The sequence below is a fragment of the Salvelinus sp. IW2-2015 genome, unplaced genomic scaffold (assembly GCF_002910315.2).
Source record: "Salvelinus sp. IW2-2015 unplaced genomic scaffold, ASM291031v2 Un_scaffold451, whole genome shotgun sequence".
Lineage (NCBI taxonomy): Eukaryota > Metazoa > Chordata > Actinopteri > Salmoniformes > Salmonidae > Salvelinus > Salvelinus sp. IW2-2015.
This window is the reverse complement of record NW_019942555.1, coordinates 591859-606910: the sequence shown is the minus strand read 5'-3', so window position 1 is coordinate 606910 and position 15052 is coordinate 591859. Positions and strand designations below refer to the sequence as shown.

Sequence of the window (15052 nt, the reverse complement as noted above, 5' to 3'; positions counted from 1 at the left end):
AGTAAAGAGAATGTTTTTGATTTTCACCCTCCAGACATTGTTTCCAAAAGGACTTAATGATGAAATGCCTTTGTATGTTATGCTGTGAATTGGAACATGAAATGTGTGTCTCTTGTAGATTATTCTGACGTTTTTCATATGATGTACCCAATGACTAATGAACTTGCTATGTCCTCATTGAGATTATACAGAAGTGTTCAATACGCCTTATTTATACACTTTTGTAATATTTATGAATTGCACATTGTTATATTTGGTAGCACTTATTTATTTTCCTTTGCCTCCAACCCCCTTCGATGTGTAGAACGGATGTGGGTGGAGCCAGGTCTACATAAGGGTGCAACTTTCAAAAAATCCCAAAAGCTCTGACGAAGGCCGTGTGGCCGATACGTAAGCTTATTAAATATCGGTGATACTATCAAGAGCAGTGTGCGGTTTCCTTTTCCTTCATCCCATTGGTTGTATCAAAGTGAGATATGCTACCAAGACATGTGATTCAGCATTAGACTCTTTAAATAATGGACTATGGAGGTCTGGTGTCTAGTGTCATTATATACATGCTGACACTCCTCACTTAAGGATCTAGAACAGCCAACCAAAAATAACCCATGCACATAAACTCAGAGGAAATACAGTTACCTGCACTGTATCTGTGAGCTGTTAGCTAGAGGGCATGTGCTAAGACCAGAATAGGCACATTTGCTATTTAACGCAACTGTTTTTGTGTCAAAACTATCGGTAGAGTTGAAAGTGCGATAGAAACACATTGAACTTCAAATTTTTATTCGGTACATGAAAACGTAAGGAAAAAAGTAGATCACGCACTGACACACTGATTTTTATCTGCAACAAGTCAGTTTGGTGGAAACACACAACTGGTTGGAAAATGTGCACATTCTTTATGCAGATTTTAGAATATTTGCATAAAAATCTATTGCCAATTGGTTGGAAACCTATATAGCTAGTGAAGAGTTAAAACTACTAACCCATTTAATGCAGTAATTGTGACTCCCATGGTAACCTGTTGTTTCAGGGATTCCAGGGGAGTTGGGGCTGCCTGGAAGACCAGGACCCCCTGGAGATGTTGGGGAGATGGGGATGCACGGCCGCCAAGGACTGCCTGGGGTATCAATACCTGGTCAGTGACCCAAAAGTCCCCTGGCCAGTACTAATACCCCCCATCTCAAAATACAGTTCTGCTCCAGTGTGAGCGTGCTTGTTAATATGCATGTGCGTGTGCGTGTGTGTCTAATAAGGTCTTTGTACTGTAACTCTACCTTACCATGTCATGCTGTCTCTCCTCAGGTACCAATGGTGAGCCTGGCCCAATGGGGATCACTGGCACCAAGGGGTTTAAAGGAGAGACAGGGATATACTACCAGAACGGGCCTACACCTGGAGAGCCTGGTAAACCGGGCACAGCAGGCCTCAATGGTCTGAAAGGAGAGCGCGGCCCCCCAGGTTTGTAACCTCAAGTGCATTTTGTCCCCATCTCTTGCACTTCTCTCATAGAACATGGCCTGTCTTCTACTAATCTCTTGATATTTGATGCATTCATTATCATAGCATCTGAATGTGGACTTAAATACTCAACACCTACTGTAGACTCGATTCTGGCTTGTAATTGTAGAAATTGTGTTGGTACTGTAGATAATGTTAAGTTCTTTACAGCTTGTATTGCAATGTTGTTGTGTGTACACTCTTAGAAGTAAAGGAGCCTGTGGGGGGGAAAGGGTCTTCGAGGAACCCCTGTGTAATGGTTGAAACAGGAACCTTTTTGTAATGGGATGGGTTCAATTTTGAACCTTTTTAATAATATATTGTAGACGTGGCAGCCTTTTAGAAGTTTTCAGGCATTGCTTATTGGAGGCGTGGCTTTTAGGTAGTTATTTTTGGCCACCCCATAGAGTAAATGTCATAGAGTACCACAGTATGAGTCATAATACCCATAAAACTTAGCAGTCAAACAGGGAAATGGTTCCAATCGTTTTTCTACCATTCGTTTTTTAGAAACACTTAAAATAAGGTCTGTGTTTTGTGGAATGCTTACCGTGACGTTTTGATAACCATGTAAATCTCTCTTGGACAAGGTGACTTTTATCAATATAGTTGCCTGTATTTAACCCCAACCAATGAAATGCTAATTAGTTGTTAATGTGACTATCATAAAGAACTACAAATGCCATGATGATCTAGAGGAGACTGCCGAATCGAGGCAAAGGTAAGAATCTCTGGATTAACTATCTAATGTTAGCTAAATGTAGTAATGAATAAATTGGCTACATTTCTTAAAATGTAACTGTTAGCAAAGGTGCCAGCTAGAGATGTTGTGCAGGAGCTTGCAGGGATTTGTAGTCTTGCATGATGTCTACTTTGATGCTAATTAGAATTTTTGAATCTGAGAGTAAATAAAGACGAATATATTGATAAAAGTCACCTTGTCCAGGAAAGATTTACATGGTTATCAAAATGTCACGCCAGGGTAAGCCTACACAAACACAGCCCTTATTTTAAGTTTTTCTAAAATCCCCCATAGAAAAAATGCATGGTGGAAAAATGGTTAAAACCATTCCCCTGTTTGACAGCTAGGTTGTATGTGTATTATCACACCTCCACTGTGGGTTTCTATTCCTGTTCATCATGTTAAGTTTGTCCACAGCAAATTACATTTTCCCTTCAATATTTAGGCATATTACAAATTCTAATATAATATTCAAATTATTGATATTAATGATTATATATAGTTATAAAGCGGTAACTATTCCAGCTATAGGATTTGCATATGCTCTTGAGGAACTCCTACACCTCAGTAAGCCTCATTGAAGATACAAACCTGTCACTGCTCAACCTTCATCTGTTCTGTTGTCTTCACATGTTAACAGGAATGACATTTACTCCCACGGGTGGCATTAAACGTGACATCTGAAAGCCATGCCCCTACTTAGCCATGCCTGTAGTCCAGGGTTCTTCCAGGAACCCTTTGCTACATTGAAATATTAAGGGTTCCTCCAAGAACCCCTCAACTAACCAAAGGTGCAAATATAGCAATTGAGGGTCTACAGGATTCCTCGAGTCACCAGTGTAGTTTGCTTCCATTTTTCATCATCTTGTCAGCTAATATTCCACTTGTGTTTGTTTTGCTAACCCTATTCCCTGTCTGATCTGCATGCCTTTGTGTCTCCTGCAATGATGTCATCATTGTGTCCCACCCGGGATGATGTCATCATTCTGTGTGTGCCCCTCGTATGACATCATCGTGTGTCTTGTGATGTGTGTTGGGTGGGCGCCACATAGGTTGTGGAGGTGAGCACTCCTGTTTCACTGGTTTGAATTAATTCTCAAGATATTCTCAAGATAAACACCTGAGTAAAACACCATCATTTAGACATGCACTTTATTAGATCCAGGAATTCCTTTGAGGGGAGTCTGCATTGTAGTAGCAGTCATTTTTACAGTACCCAAAACCATTCATTGATTTCATTCGACCATAGGATAAAAACATACTGTATGAATAGTGCACTGTGGATTCGATTGAATTGATCTCTCAAAATATTTGAGTACCCATTCACTCAGCCATTGGGATATTCGGTCAAGGTGTATAATCATGGTTGTGCTGCAGGTACGTACTGCACCCCTGGTTCACCAGGAGAGCCTGGAGCAGATGGAGATCAAGGTCCTCCTGGATCTGCAGGGTTCCCTGGTAGCAGAGGTGAGTTGTTATGTAACATGGATTTATTAATGTGGAATTATTAGTGCGTGTCTAGGGCTGTTGCGGTGACTGTATTACCGCCATCATCGGCAGTCATGACCGCGGTAAAATTCCACATGCCATGTGATCTCCTTTCATGCACTCTGGACATGCTTTGGTAGTACCCAACTTGCTAACTACCATCAGGTCCTAATGGCCTGGTACTCAGGGCTCTATTGTCCCTCTAACCACTGACATCAATGCAAATACAATAAAAAATTACATCAAACACTTATCATCAAAACAGTGTTGTGGTTTTAAAACTCACTGTGAGGATCAATTTGAAGAAATAAGTTCAACAGCAGGTTGAAACTGAGTGTAAAAGACGGTTGTTGTGGATGTTATTTCGAAAGTGGAAATTACAAACTTTAGAACCCTTTGTAAAAATCAAATACACTACAGGTTTGCATGTCCTGCTAAGCAGAAATATTCTTATCCACAAAGAAGTTATCAAATTAAGATCCTGCATCTGTACTCTATGCCTTTTTGTATTCCATGGGGTGCACAACACAGCATATGTCCGGCCAAATGTGGCCTGCAAGCCATTTATTGTGTGGCCCACCATACATTAAATAATTAAGAATTGTGCTCCATTTTCTGACCCCTTCAATGATGTCAATATCTGTAATTGGCCCCTTTGTCAAATTAGTGAAACCCTAATCCTGTATCTTTCTTATTCTCTTTGTCTCATTGTTTTTAGGAAGTGATGGTGATTGTGATTGTGAGCTTCTCCCGCCTTCAAAGGGAGACCCTGGCATCGTGGGGATTCCGGGATTGCCAGGGTTACCAGGACTTTGTGGGGCACCAGGCCTGAGGGGCGACATTGGTTTTCCCGGAGACATAGGAAGAAGTGGTGCAGACGTGAGTATCATTGTCAGTGTTCTAACTAAGACCAAGAGTTTTTCCTGACCCTGTGAGCGGATCAGGAAAAGCTATATTTTTATTTAACCTTTATTTTGACAGGGTCATGCTGAGACCAAGATCTCTTTTACAGATGAGCCCTGTATACACATCAATGGACATCAATATACACTATACACATCAATATCCAGTGCATTCAGAAAGAATTCAGACCCCTTGACTTTTCCACATTTTGTTACGTTACAGCCTTATTCTAAAATGTGTTAAATAGTTTTTTCACTCATCAATCTATACACAATACCCCATAATGACAAAGCAAAAACAGGTTTTCAGAAATGTTTGCAAATCTATAAAAAATTTAATAATGAAATATCACATTTACATAAGTATTCAGACCCTTTACTCAGTACTTTCCTGAAGCATCTTTCGCAGTAATTACAGCATCTAGTCTTGAGTATGACGCTACAAGCTTGGCACACCTGTATTTGGGGAGTTTCTCCCATTCTTCTCTGCAGATCCTCTCAAGCTCTGTCAGGTTGGATGGAGAGCGTCACTGTACAGCTATTTTCAGGTCTCACTAGAGATGTTCAATCGGGTTCATGTCTGGGCTCTGGTTGGGCCTCTCAAGGACATTGAGACTTGTCCCAAAGCCACTCCTGCGTTGTCTTGGCCGGGTCGTTGTCCTGTTGGAAGGTAAAACCATCGCCCCACTCAGGTCCTGAGTGCTCTGGAACAGCTTTTCATCAAGGATCTCTCTGTACTTTCTCCGTTCATCATTGCCTCGATCCTGACTAGTCTCCCAGTCCCTGCCGCTGAAAAACATCCCCACAGCATGATGCTGCTACCACCATGCTTCACCATAGGGATGGTGCCAAGTTTCGTCCAGACGTGACACTTGACATTCAGGCCAAAGAGTCCAATCTGGCTTTCATCAGACCAGAAAATCTCTTTTATCATTGTCTGAGAGTCCTTTAGGTGCCTTTTGGCAAACTCCAAGCGGGCTGTTAAGTGCCTTTTACTGAGAAGTGGCTTCTGTCTGGCTACTCTACCATAAAGGCCTGCTTGGTACAGTGCTGCAGATATGGTTGTCCTTCTGGAATGTTCTCCCATCTCCACAGAGGAACTCTGGAGCTCAGTCACAGTGACCATCGGGTTCTTGGTCACCTCTCTAACCAAGTCCCTTCTCCCCTGATTGCTCAGTTTGGCCGATTGCTCAGTTTCGAAACTTCTTCCATTTAAGAATGATGGAGGCCACTGTGTTCTTAGGGACCTTCAACGCTGAAGAAATGTTTTGGTACCCTTTCCCAGATCTGTGCCTCGACACAATCCTGTCTCTTCGCTCTACGGACAATTAATTCGACCTCATGGGTTGGTTTTTGCTCTGACTTGCACTGTCAACTATGGGACCTTATATTGGCAGGTGTGTGCCTTTCCAAATCATGTCCAATCAATTGAATTTACCACAGGTGGAGAAACATCTCAAGGATAGAAACATCTCAAGGATGATAATGGAGTCATATAGCAAAGGGTCTGAATATTATGTAAATAAAGTCTGTTTTTTTATTTTTAATACATTTGCAAAAATATCTAAACCTGTTTTCGCTTTGACATTATGCAGTATTGGGTGTAGATTGATGAGGAAAACATTTAACTTAATCAATTTTAATCAAATGCTTTCCAAATGCACTGTACACATCAATACACAAAAAGGAAAACACAATCATAGAAAACAAACACATTCTTCAGTAAAAAGGTCCTCAATCAGCCTTTTAATTGTCTTAGAGGCACCAATTAATCAACATTTTTTAGCCTTGGAAATTATTCCATGCAGAAATAATAAAAGCAGATTGACCTAACTCAGTGGAGATCGAAAGGATCTCCAGAGTTATCCATCCCTGAGACTGGGTCTGGTATCTCGTACATCTGTAAGTTAACAATGAAGAAAGGTACGGCAGAACTTTATGCAGTAGGCCTTTATAAACAAATATAGTGCAATGCATCAATCTACGAGACTTCAAAGAGGGCCAGCCCACTTTCTGATACAGAATGTAGTGATGTGTACAGAACCTATCACCCTTAATAAAGCATAGTGCGTTATGATAAACTGCTTTCAATGGCTTCAATACAGTGGCAGCTGCATTCACATAGAGAATATCGCCATATTTTAGAGCCAGTATGAATGTTAACTGCATTATTTGTTTTCTGCTATTTAATGACTGGCATGACCTGTTCCTATAAAAGGAAACCCATTTTAATTCTTAATTTCTTAACTAACTCATCAACATGCTTTTTGAAAGATAGTTTCTCGTCAATCCAGATACCGAGTTATTTATAAGTGGGGGCACGATCAATGAGGGCACCAACCAATGTAAATATGCATGAATCATCAGATACATTTTTACATGATTTGGAGAATAACATATACTTTGTTTTACCGGCATTAAATACCAATTTCAGTTCAACAAAGGCATTCCGCAAAGCAATAAAGGCAGATTGAACCTCCAAAAGAGCCGGGTCAACCATGTGGGCAATAGCAAACACAACAGTGTCATTTGGATACAGGTGTATGTAAAAAAAAAAAATTGCAGATAGATCAACATTGTTTATATAGACAGTAAAAAGTACAGGACCTAAAATGGATCACCATGGGACACCTTTCTTCATTTCAAGGAAACCTAACTGAAAGCCTACAATATGTCAATAAAGAGGGCAGCACAGTGCCGAGTCAGCTTTTTTTGCCTTGGCCCTGATTTCTCATCATAATGAGATCTTTAGGCTCTATAGAGAACCAAGGATTTGTTCTATTTTTAACTCTACGGCGTTTAATGCAAGCATGTTAGTCTGCTAGAGATATAACAATAGTTGACAAAAGTTCAAGAGCCAATTCAGATTCAGGCATGCAGCTGATAGAGGAGTAAAATAAAACATTTATCTACATAATTATACGATGATCAATGTTTTTATGTTTGTCATCTCTAAAACATACGTTATCACTGATGTCATTAGCAAATACACCACTCAATAGGTGCGGGGCGGAAGTCAGGTTAAAGTCAAAACAAATATTCTTCAAATGATCAGAGGCCGGGGTAAGCCACTTAAAGTAAAAATCTCATAAAATAACTAAATTCAGATGACAGAAAAGGTTTAAAATATTCAGAATAGTATCAACCGCTTCCATCAGTGCAGCAAGGGGGCGATCCCTACTACAAACAAATGCGTATTTTGGTGTGAGGCCACAGCTACAACCAAACACAAACTTTTGGGGGATAGTGACACTTAGAGAACGAGTCGATTTCACATATGTGGCCACCCCTCCCCCCTTTTTTAGTCTATCACACCTGAAGATGTAATTTCATTGTCCATATCCTTGATCGAACCCTTGAACCAGATCTCCGTGAAAACCAGAATATCAAGGCACATATCATGCACCCTAGGCCCAATAAAGTAAGCAAGATTTGGTTGCGTGTGCCCCCCAACTTGTGATCAAAACATTTTAGTGAGCTCCCTCTTGGTGGGGGAGCGAAAAATGTTAATATCCTGCAATTCGCAGGGCCCTACGTGCAGCATGTAGCCTGCCTATAGGCCGATTGGCACCTCTGGGACAACTCCTGCCCAACCATAATTATCCTATAGTTGCAATGCTTAGCCAAGGCTATACACAACAAACAGAACCAGGTTAATGTTGTAAAAACAAAATAATCCATTTTATAGGGCTTCCCAGGATTTGCAGGTGTCCGGGGTCCAAAAGGTCAGAAAGGTGACATCTATCTATGCATTAAAGGTAAGGGCGACTTTTCATTGGTCGATTTTGAACATTCTATCTTGCCATTGGATGTATTTATACTGAAAAAAAATATAAACGTAAAATGTAAAAAGTGTTGGTCCCCTGAGCTGAAATTAAAGATCCCTTAAGTTTTCAATATGCACAACAAGCTTATTGCTCTAACATTTTGTGGAGGAATTTGTTTACATCCCTGTTAGTGAGCATTTCTCCTTTGCCAAGATTATCCATCTATCTGACAGTTGTGGCATATCAAGACGCTGATTTAACAGCATGCTCATTACACAGGTGCACCTTGTAGTGGGAACAGTAAAAGGCCACTTTAAAATGTGCCGTTTTATCACATACCACAATACCACAGAATTGAATGTTCAGAGAATTTTATGTTAATTTATTTACCATAAGCTGCCTCCAACATCGTGTTAGAGAATTTGGCAGTACATCCTACCGGCATCACAGCCGCAGACCACATGTAACCACGCCTGCCCAGGAACTCCACATCCGGCTCCCTCACCTGTGGGATCGTCTGAGGAGGGGTGGTGGTGCTGAGGAGTATATATGTCTGTAATAAAGCTCTTTTGTGGGGAAAAACTCATTGTGATTGGCTGTACCCCTGGCCAGTCATGTGAAATCCATAGATTAGGGCCTAATGCATTTATTTCAATTGACTGATTTCCTTATATGAACTTAAGAAAAATCTGTAGAAATACTAAATACCATCAATTGTTTTATTCTGTGTTGTTACACAATTCAACCCACATAATGCATTTATTAAAAAAAATGTTTTTTTAACTCAAATTGAAAACCGTGAATATAATATGTATTTTTTTATTTTTTATGAAACCAAATCCTACTAATCGATTAACACTAATGGTGGCTTAGCTGGAATATTGTAATAGTTGTGAGTTCAAAGGTTGTGAGTTCAAATCCCAGATGAGGACATGTTGAAGAGTAAGTACTGTATAAATGAACATTTACAATGAAATCATTTATGTCAAAGTGTGTCAAATATGTACAGTGAAATCATTGTATGTTAAGCACTGTTCATGTAGTTGGGTGTCCCTAACCTTTCCAACAGACAAAGGTCTGTGAATGGATCAGTAGTTCACTAATCAGGGCTTGATGGGCTGGGCAACAGTAACAGACCCTTGACTTTTTCAACATTTTGTTATGTTAACCGTATTCTAAAATTGATTAAATAAATAACAATCCTCAGCAATCTACACACAGTATCCCATAATGACAAAGCTAAAACAGGTTTTTAGAAATGTTTGCTAATTTCTTAAATATAAAAAACAGAAATACCTTATTTACATCAGTATTCAGACCCTTTGCTATGAGACTCGAAATTGAGCTCATATAAACCCTGTTTCCATTGATCATCCTTGAGATGTTTCTACTACTTCATTGGAGTCCACCTGTGTTAAATTCAACTGCTTGGACATGATTTGGAAAGGCACACACCTGTCCATATAAGATCCCACTGTTGACCATGTATGTCAGAGCAAAAACCAAGCTATTAGGTCAAACGAATTGTCCGTAGAGCTCTGACACGGGAATGTGTCAAGGCACGGATCTGGGGAAGGTACCATAAAAGGTCTGTAGCATTGAAGGTCCCTAAGAACACAGTGGCCTCCATCATAATTAAAGGAAGAAGTTTGGAACCACCAAGACTCTTCCTAGAGCTGGTCGCCTGGCCAAACTGAGCAATCGGGGGAGAAGGGCCTTGGTGAGGGAGGTGACCGAGAACCCAATGGTCACTCTGACAGAGCTCTAGAGTTCCTCTGTGGAGATGGGAGAACCTTCCAGAAGGACAACCATCTCTACAGCACTCCACCAATCAGGCCTTTATGGTAGTGGCCAGACGGAAGCCACTCCTCAGTAAAAGGCACATGACAGCCCGCTTGGATATTTCCAAAAAGCACCTAAAGGACTCTCAGACCATAAGAAACAAGATTCTCTGGTCTGATGAAACCAAGATTGAACTCTTTGGCCTGAATGCCAAGCGTCACATCTGGAGGAAACCTGGTACCATCCTTACGGTGAAGCATGGTGGTGGCAGCATCATGCTGTGGGGATGTTTTTCAGCTGTAGGGACTGGGAGACTAGTCAGGATCGAGGCAAAGATAAATGGATTAAAGTACAGAGAGATCCTTGATGAAAACCTGCTCCAGAGTGCTCAGGACTTCAGACTGGGGTGAAGGTTCACCTTCCAACAGGACAATGACCCTAAGCACACAGCCAAGACAACGCAGGGGTGGCTTCTGGACAAGTCTCTGAATGTCCTTGAGTGGCCCAGCCAGACCCCGGACGAACCCGATCAACATCTCTGGAGAGACCTGAAAATAGCTGTGCAGCAACGCTCCCCATCCAACCTGACTGAGCTTGAGAGGATCTGCAGAGAGGAATGGGAGAAACTTCCCAAATACAGGGGTGCTAAGCTTGTAGCGTAATTTTTGCATTATCATTATGGGGGATTGTGTGAAGATTGTTGAGGGGAAAAAACCATTTTAATCGAAGGCAGTGTATAATGAAATGAGGGTGCAGATGCCCAGGTAGGTGGGTAGAGTTATTTTGGGGGGGGGAATATTCCACCGGGTGACGTCCTGCCAACTGATACACTGAGTGTCCTGAGAACGCCCTAAAAACATCCTGGCCTGGTCGTCAATGACAGAGGGAACTCTAGGCAAAAGACTCCTAGATCTAGAGAACGGCATGCTGGGATAGCATCTCGCCATAACCCTAAAACGGGCCTAATATGAAGGTCACCAAATGTCCTTAGAATGTCCCCTGTCTGCTGGGAAGGTCCTTGTAATACTATTTTATTCTATCTCTGTTGAGGTATGAATCTTTTTGTGCACTAATCTTTTTGTGCGCCCTGATTTATGTTGACCACTGGATGTGAGTTACAATGTAAGCGTGTAAAGTCTGGTTGGTTTCTAGGTGTGAAGGGAGACATTGGCCTCCCAGGGCCGGCTGGTCGTCCAGGCTTCACTGGGAGGAGAGGAGACGAAGGGAAGCCAGGTGCGCCTGGTGACGCCGGCCCAGAGGTGAGTCTACCAAGGTCATTAAGGTCAACGAAAGCCATATTCAAACTGTTAGTGATTTAGTTACATACAGAAGGAACTGGAACTAGGAGTCTGGCCCTAAGCATGGATCTAATGTTTCTTTAAGATGCCCAAATCCTCATCATAATGACATAATGAGATTCTTAAACCTCCAACTTCAAGGTTTACTTTGTTACTCTTGGTCTGCAACAAGAAGTGAAGTGTGCCAATATGTATTGCCTGATGCATCCTTGACTAGGCTAGCCTACTAACATTACACAAAATTCAAAAAGACACATTTTCGCGTACACATGTATGACCATATTCCAAGTTTTTGCCTGTTTGTTTCACAAACATCCATGTGATTTCACAGGAGTAAAGATGTAGGAGAATTATACAACATGTAAGTTTGTATTCGTACATCGTAAAAAAGAAAGTGGATGACGCTCGTGTTCTTGTCAAATAACTGTAATTTACCCCTTACTGCTTTAACTAACTAGTGGCGGTAACCCCAGAGATGGCAAAATACGATGACTGTGAGTTTGAAATTCACTCGGGCAAGGTGTTTCTTTGAGGAAAAAACGCTTCACTGCTGGTCCTCGAGTCAAATAATGCATATGTGACAAAGTAGATGATTGCTAAAATACATATAAAACGTTGTACATTTAGGTGTACACGTCCATGTAATATAGCCTATGCAATATGATTATTAGGCCCTAGCAGTGTGCTTGTCTACAAGGCTGAAGAAAGACGTATTAAGTCCATTCTTAAACTACATTTTCAATCTGTTGGCTGCGCTTCCGTTCTCAGCACACTAAAACAATAAATATAATTCTACATTTCAAAGGGGAAAAAACTAATGTGAGATTCAAACACTTTTGATTAACAGAGTGTGCCATTGGACTTATTTTAATGAAAAAGTGTTGGTTCAACGTAAACGATTTAAATTGGCTGAATTTGATACCTGACAAAATCATTCTGATCAGCTGGTCGTACTTAGCATAGTGGCTAATTGTGCCAGGTTTGCCTATGAGAAAATCTAGCAGCTAGCCAATTTAGACCAAAGGTCTAAACCTCCCGTCTAAGCAAAACTTTGAGTATGGACTGATCTCGTAAAACGCTGCGTTTCAAACACATAAAAGACACACCCTCCTCCACTTCAAATCAGATCAAAGTTTATTTGTCACGTGCGCCGAATACAACAGGTGTAGACCTTACAGTGAAATGCTTACTTACAGGCGCTAACCAGCAGTGCAAAAAAGGTATTAGGTGAACAATAGGTCAGTAAAGAAATAAAAACGAAAGTAAAAAGACAGTGAAAAATAACAGTAGCGAGGCTATATACAGTAGCGAGGCTATAACAGTAACGAGGCTACATACAGGCACTGGTTGGTCGGGCCAATTGAGGTAGTGTGTACATGAATGTATAGTTAAAGTGACTATGCATATATGGTATACAGAGAGTAGCAGCAGCGTAAAAGAGGGGTGGGGGGGAGCACACAATGCAAATAGTACAGGATTACCTGTTAAGGAGTCTTGTGGCTTGGGGGTAAAAACTGTTGAGAAGCCGTTTTGTCCTAGACTTGGCACTCCGGTAACGCTTGCCATGCCGTAGTAGAGAGAACAGTCTATGACTGGGGTGGCTGGGGTCTTTGACAATTTGTAGGGCCTTCCTCTGACACCGTCTGGTGTTGAGGTCCTGGATTGCAGGCAGCTTAGCCCCAGTGATGTACGGGGCCGTATGCACTACCCTCTGTAGTGCCTTGCGGTCAGAGGCTGAGTAATTGCCTTCCCTGGCAGTGATGAAACCAGTCAGGATGCTCTCGATGTTGCCAAATCGTTTTAGTTTCCTGAGGGGGATTAAGGCTTTGTTGTGCCCTCTTCACGACTGTCTTGGTGTGTTTGCACCATTCTAGTTTGTTGGTGATGTGGACACCAAGGAACTTGAAGCTCTCAACCTGCTCCACTACAGCCCCGTCGATGAGAATGGGTGCGTGCTCGGTCCTCCTTTTCCTGTAGTCCACAATCATCTCCTTAGTCTTGGTTACGTTGAGGGATAAGTTGTTATTCTGGCACCACCCGGCCAGGTCTCTGACCTCCTCCCTATAGGCTGTCTCGTCGTCGTCGGTGATCAGGCCTACCACTGTTGTGTCGTCTGCAAACTTAGCGATGGTGTTGGAGTCATGCCTGGCCATGCAGTCGTAGGTGAACAGGGAGTACAGGAGGGGACTAAGTACACACCCCTGAGGGGCCCCAGTGTTGAGGATCATCGTGGCAGATGTGTTGCTAACTACCCTCACCACCTGGGGGCAGCCCGTCAGGAAGTCCAGGATCCAGTTGCAGAGGGAGGTGTTTAGTCCCAGGATCCTTAGCTTATTGATGAACTTTGAGGGTACTATGGTGTTAAACGCTGAGCTGTAGTCAATGAATAGCATTCTCACATAGGTGTTCCTTTTGTCCAGGTGGGAAAGGGCAGTGTGGAGTGCAATAGAGATTGCATCATCTGTGGATCTGTTTGGGCGGTATGCAAATCGAAGTGGGTCTAGGGTTTCTGGGATAATGGTGTTGATGTGAGCCATTACCAGCTTTTCAAAGCACTTCATGGCTACGGACGTGAGTGCTACGGGTCTGTAGTCATTTAGGCAGGTTGCCTTCGTGTTCTTGGGCACAGGGACTATGGTGGTCTGCTTGAAACATATTGGTATTACAGACTCAGACAGGGACATGTTGAAAATGTCAGTGAAGACACCTACCAGTTGGTCAGCACATGCCCGGAGCACACGTCCTGGTAATCCATCTGGCCCCGCAGCCTTGTGAATGTTGACCTGTTTAAAGGTCTTACTCACGTTGTCTATGGAGAGCGTGATCACACAGTCGTCTGGAACAGCTGATGCTCTCATGCATGCCTCAGTGTTGCTTGCCTCGAAGCAGGCATAGAAGTGATTTAGCTCGTCTGGTAGGCTCGTGTCACTGGGACGCTCGCGGCTGTGCTTCCCTTTGTAATCTGTAATAGTTTGCAAGCCCTGCCACATAAGACGAGCGTCAGAGCCGGTGTAGTACGATTCAATCTTAGCCCTGTATTGAGACTTTGCCATTAATTTTTTTTATATATATATATATATATATAAATTTTTATTATTTTAGCCCCTTTTCTCCTCAATTTTCGTGGTATCCAATCGCTAGTAATTACTATATTGTATCATCGCTACAACTCCCGTACGGGCTCGGGAGAGACGAAGGTCGAAAGCCATGCGTCCTCCGAAGCACAACCCAACCAAGCCGCACTGCTTCTTAACACAGCGCGCCTCCAACCCGGAAGCCAGCCGCACCAATGTGTCGGAGGAAACACCGTGCACCTGGCCCCCTTGGTTAGCGCGCACTGCGCCCGGCCCGCCACAGGAGTCCAAGGATATCCCTACCGGCCAAACCCTCCCTAACCCGGACGACGCTAGGCCAATTGTGCGTCGCCCCACGGACCACCCGGTCGCGGCCGGCTGCGACAGAGCCTGGGCGCGAACCCAGAGACTCTGGTGGCGCAGCTAGCACTGCGATGCAGTGCCCTAGACCACTGCGCCACCCGGGAGGCCGACACTTTGCCTGTTTGATGGTTCGTCA

General features: G+C 42.6%; 1 protein-coding gene across 1 annotated transcript in view; it reads left to right on the top strand.

Moving 5' to 3' along the window:
* Positions 1–1036: 1036 nt before the first annotated feature.
* LOC112068336 (collagen alpha-4(IV) chain-like) overlaps positions 1037–15052 on the top strand; it is a 72512-nt gene continuing 58496 nt past the window's right edge. The window contains exons 1-6 of the mRNA XM_070438110.1: positions 1037–1138; positions 1306–1461; positions 3620–3709; positions 4449–4609; positions 8321–8390; positions 11334–11440. Of these exons, the coding sequence (XP_070294211.1) occupies positions 1093–1138; positions 1306–1461; positions 3620–3709; positions 4449–4609; positions 8321–8390; positions 11334–11440 (630 nt within the window). The 5' untranslated portion in view covers positions 1037–1092. The remainder of the gene's footprint in view (positions 1139–1305; positions 1462–3619; positions 3710–4448; positions 4610–8320; positions 8391–11333; positions 11441–15052) is intronic.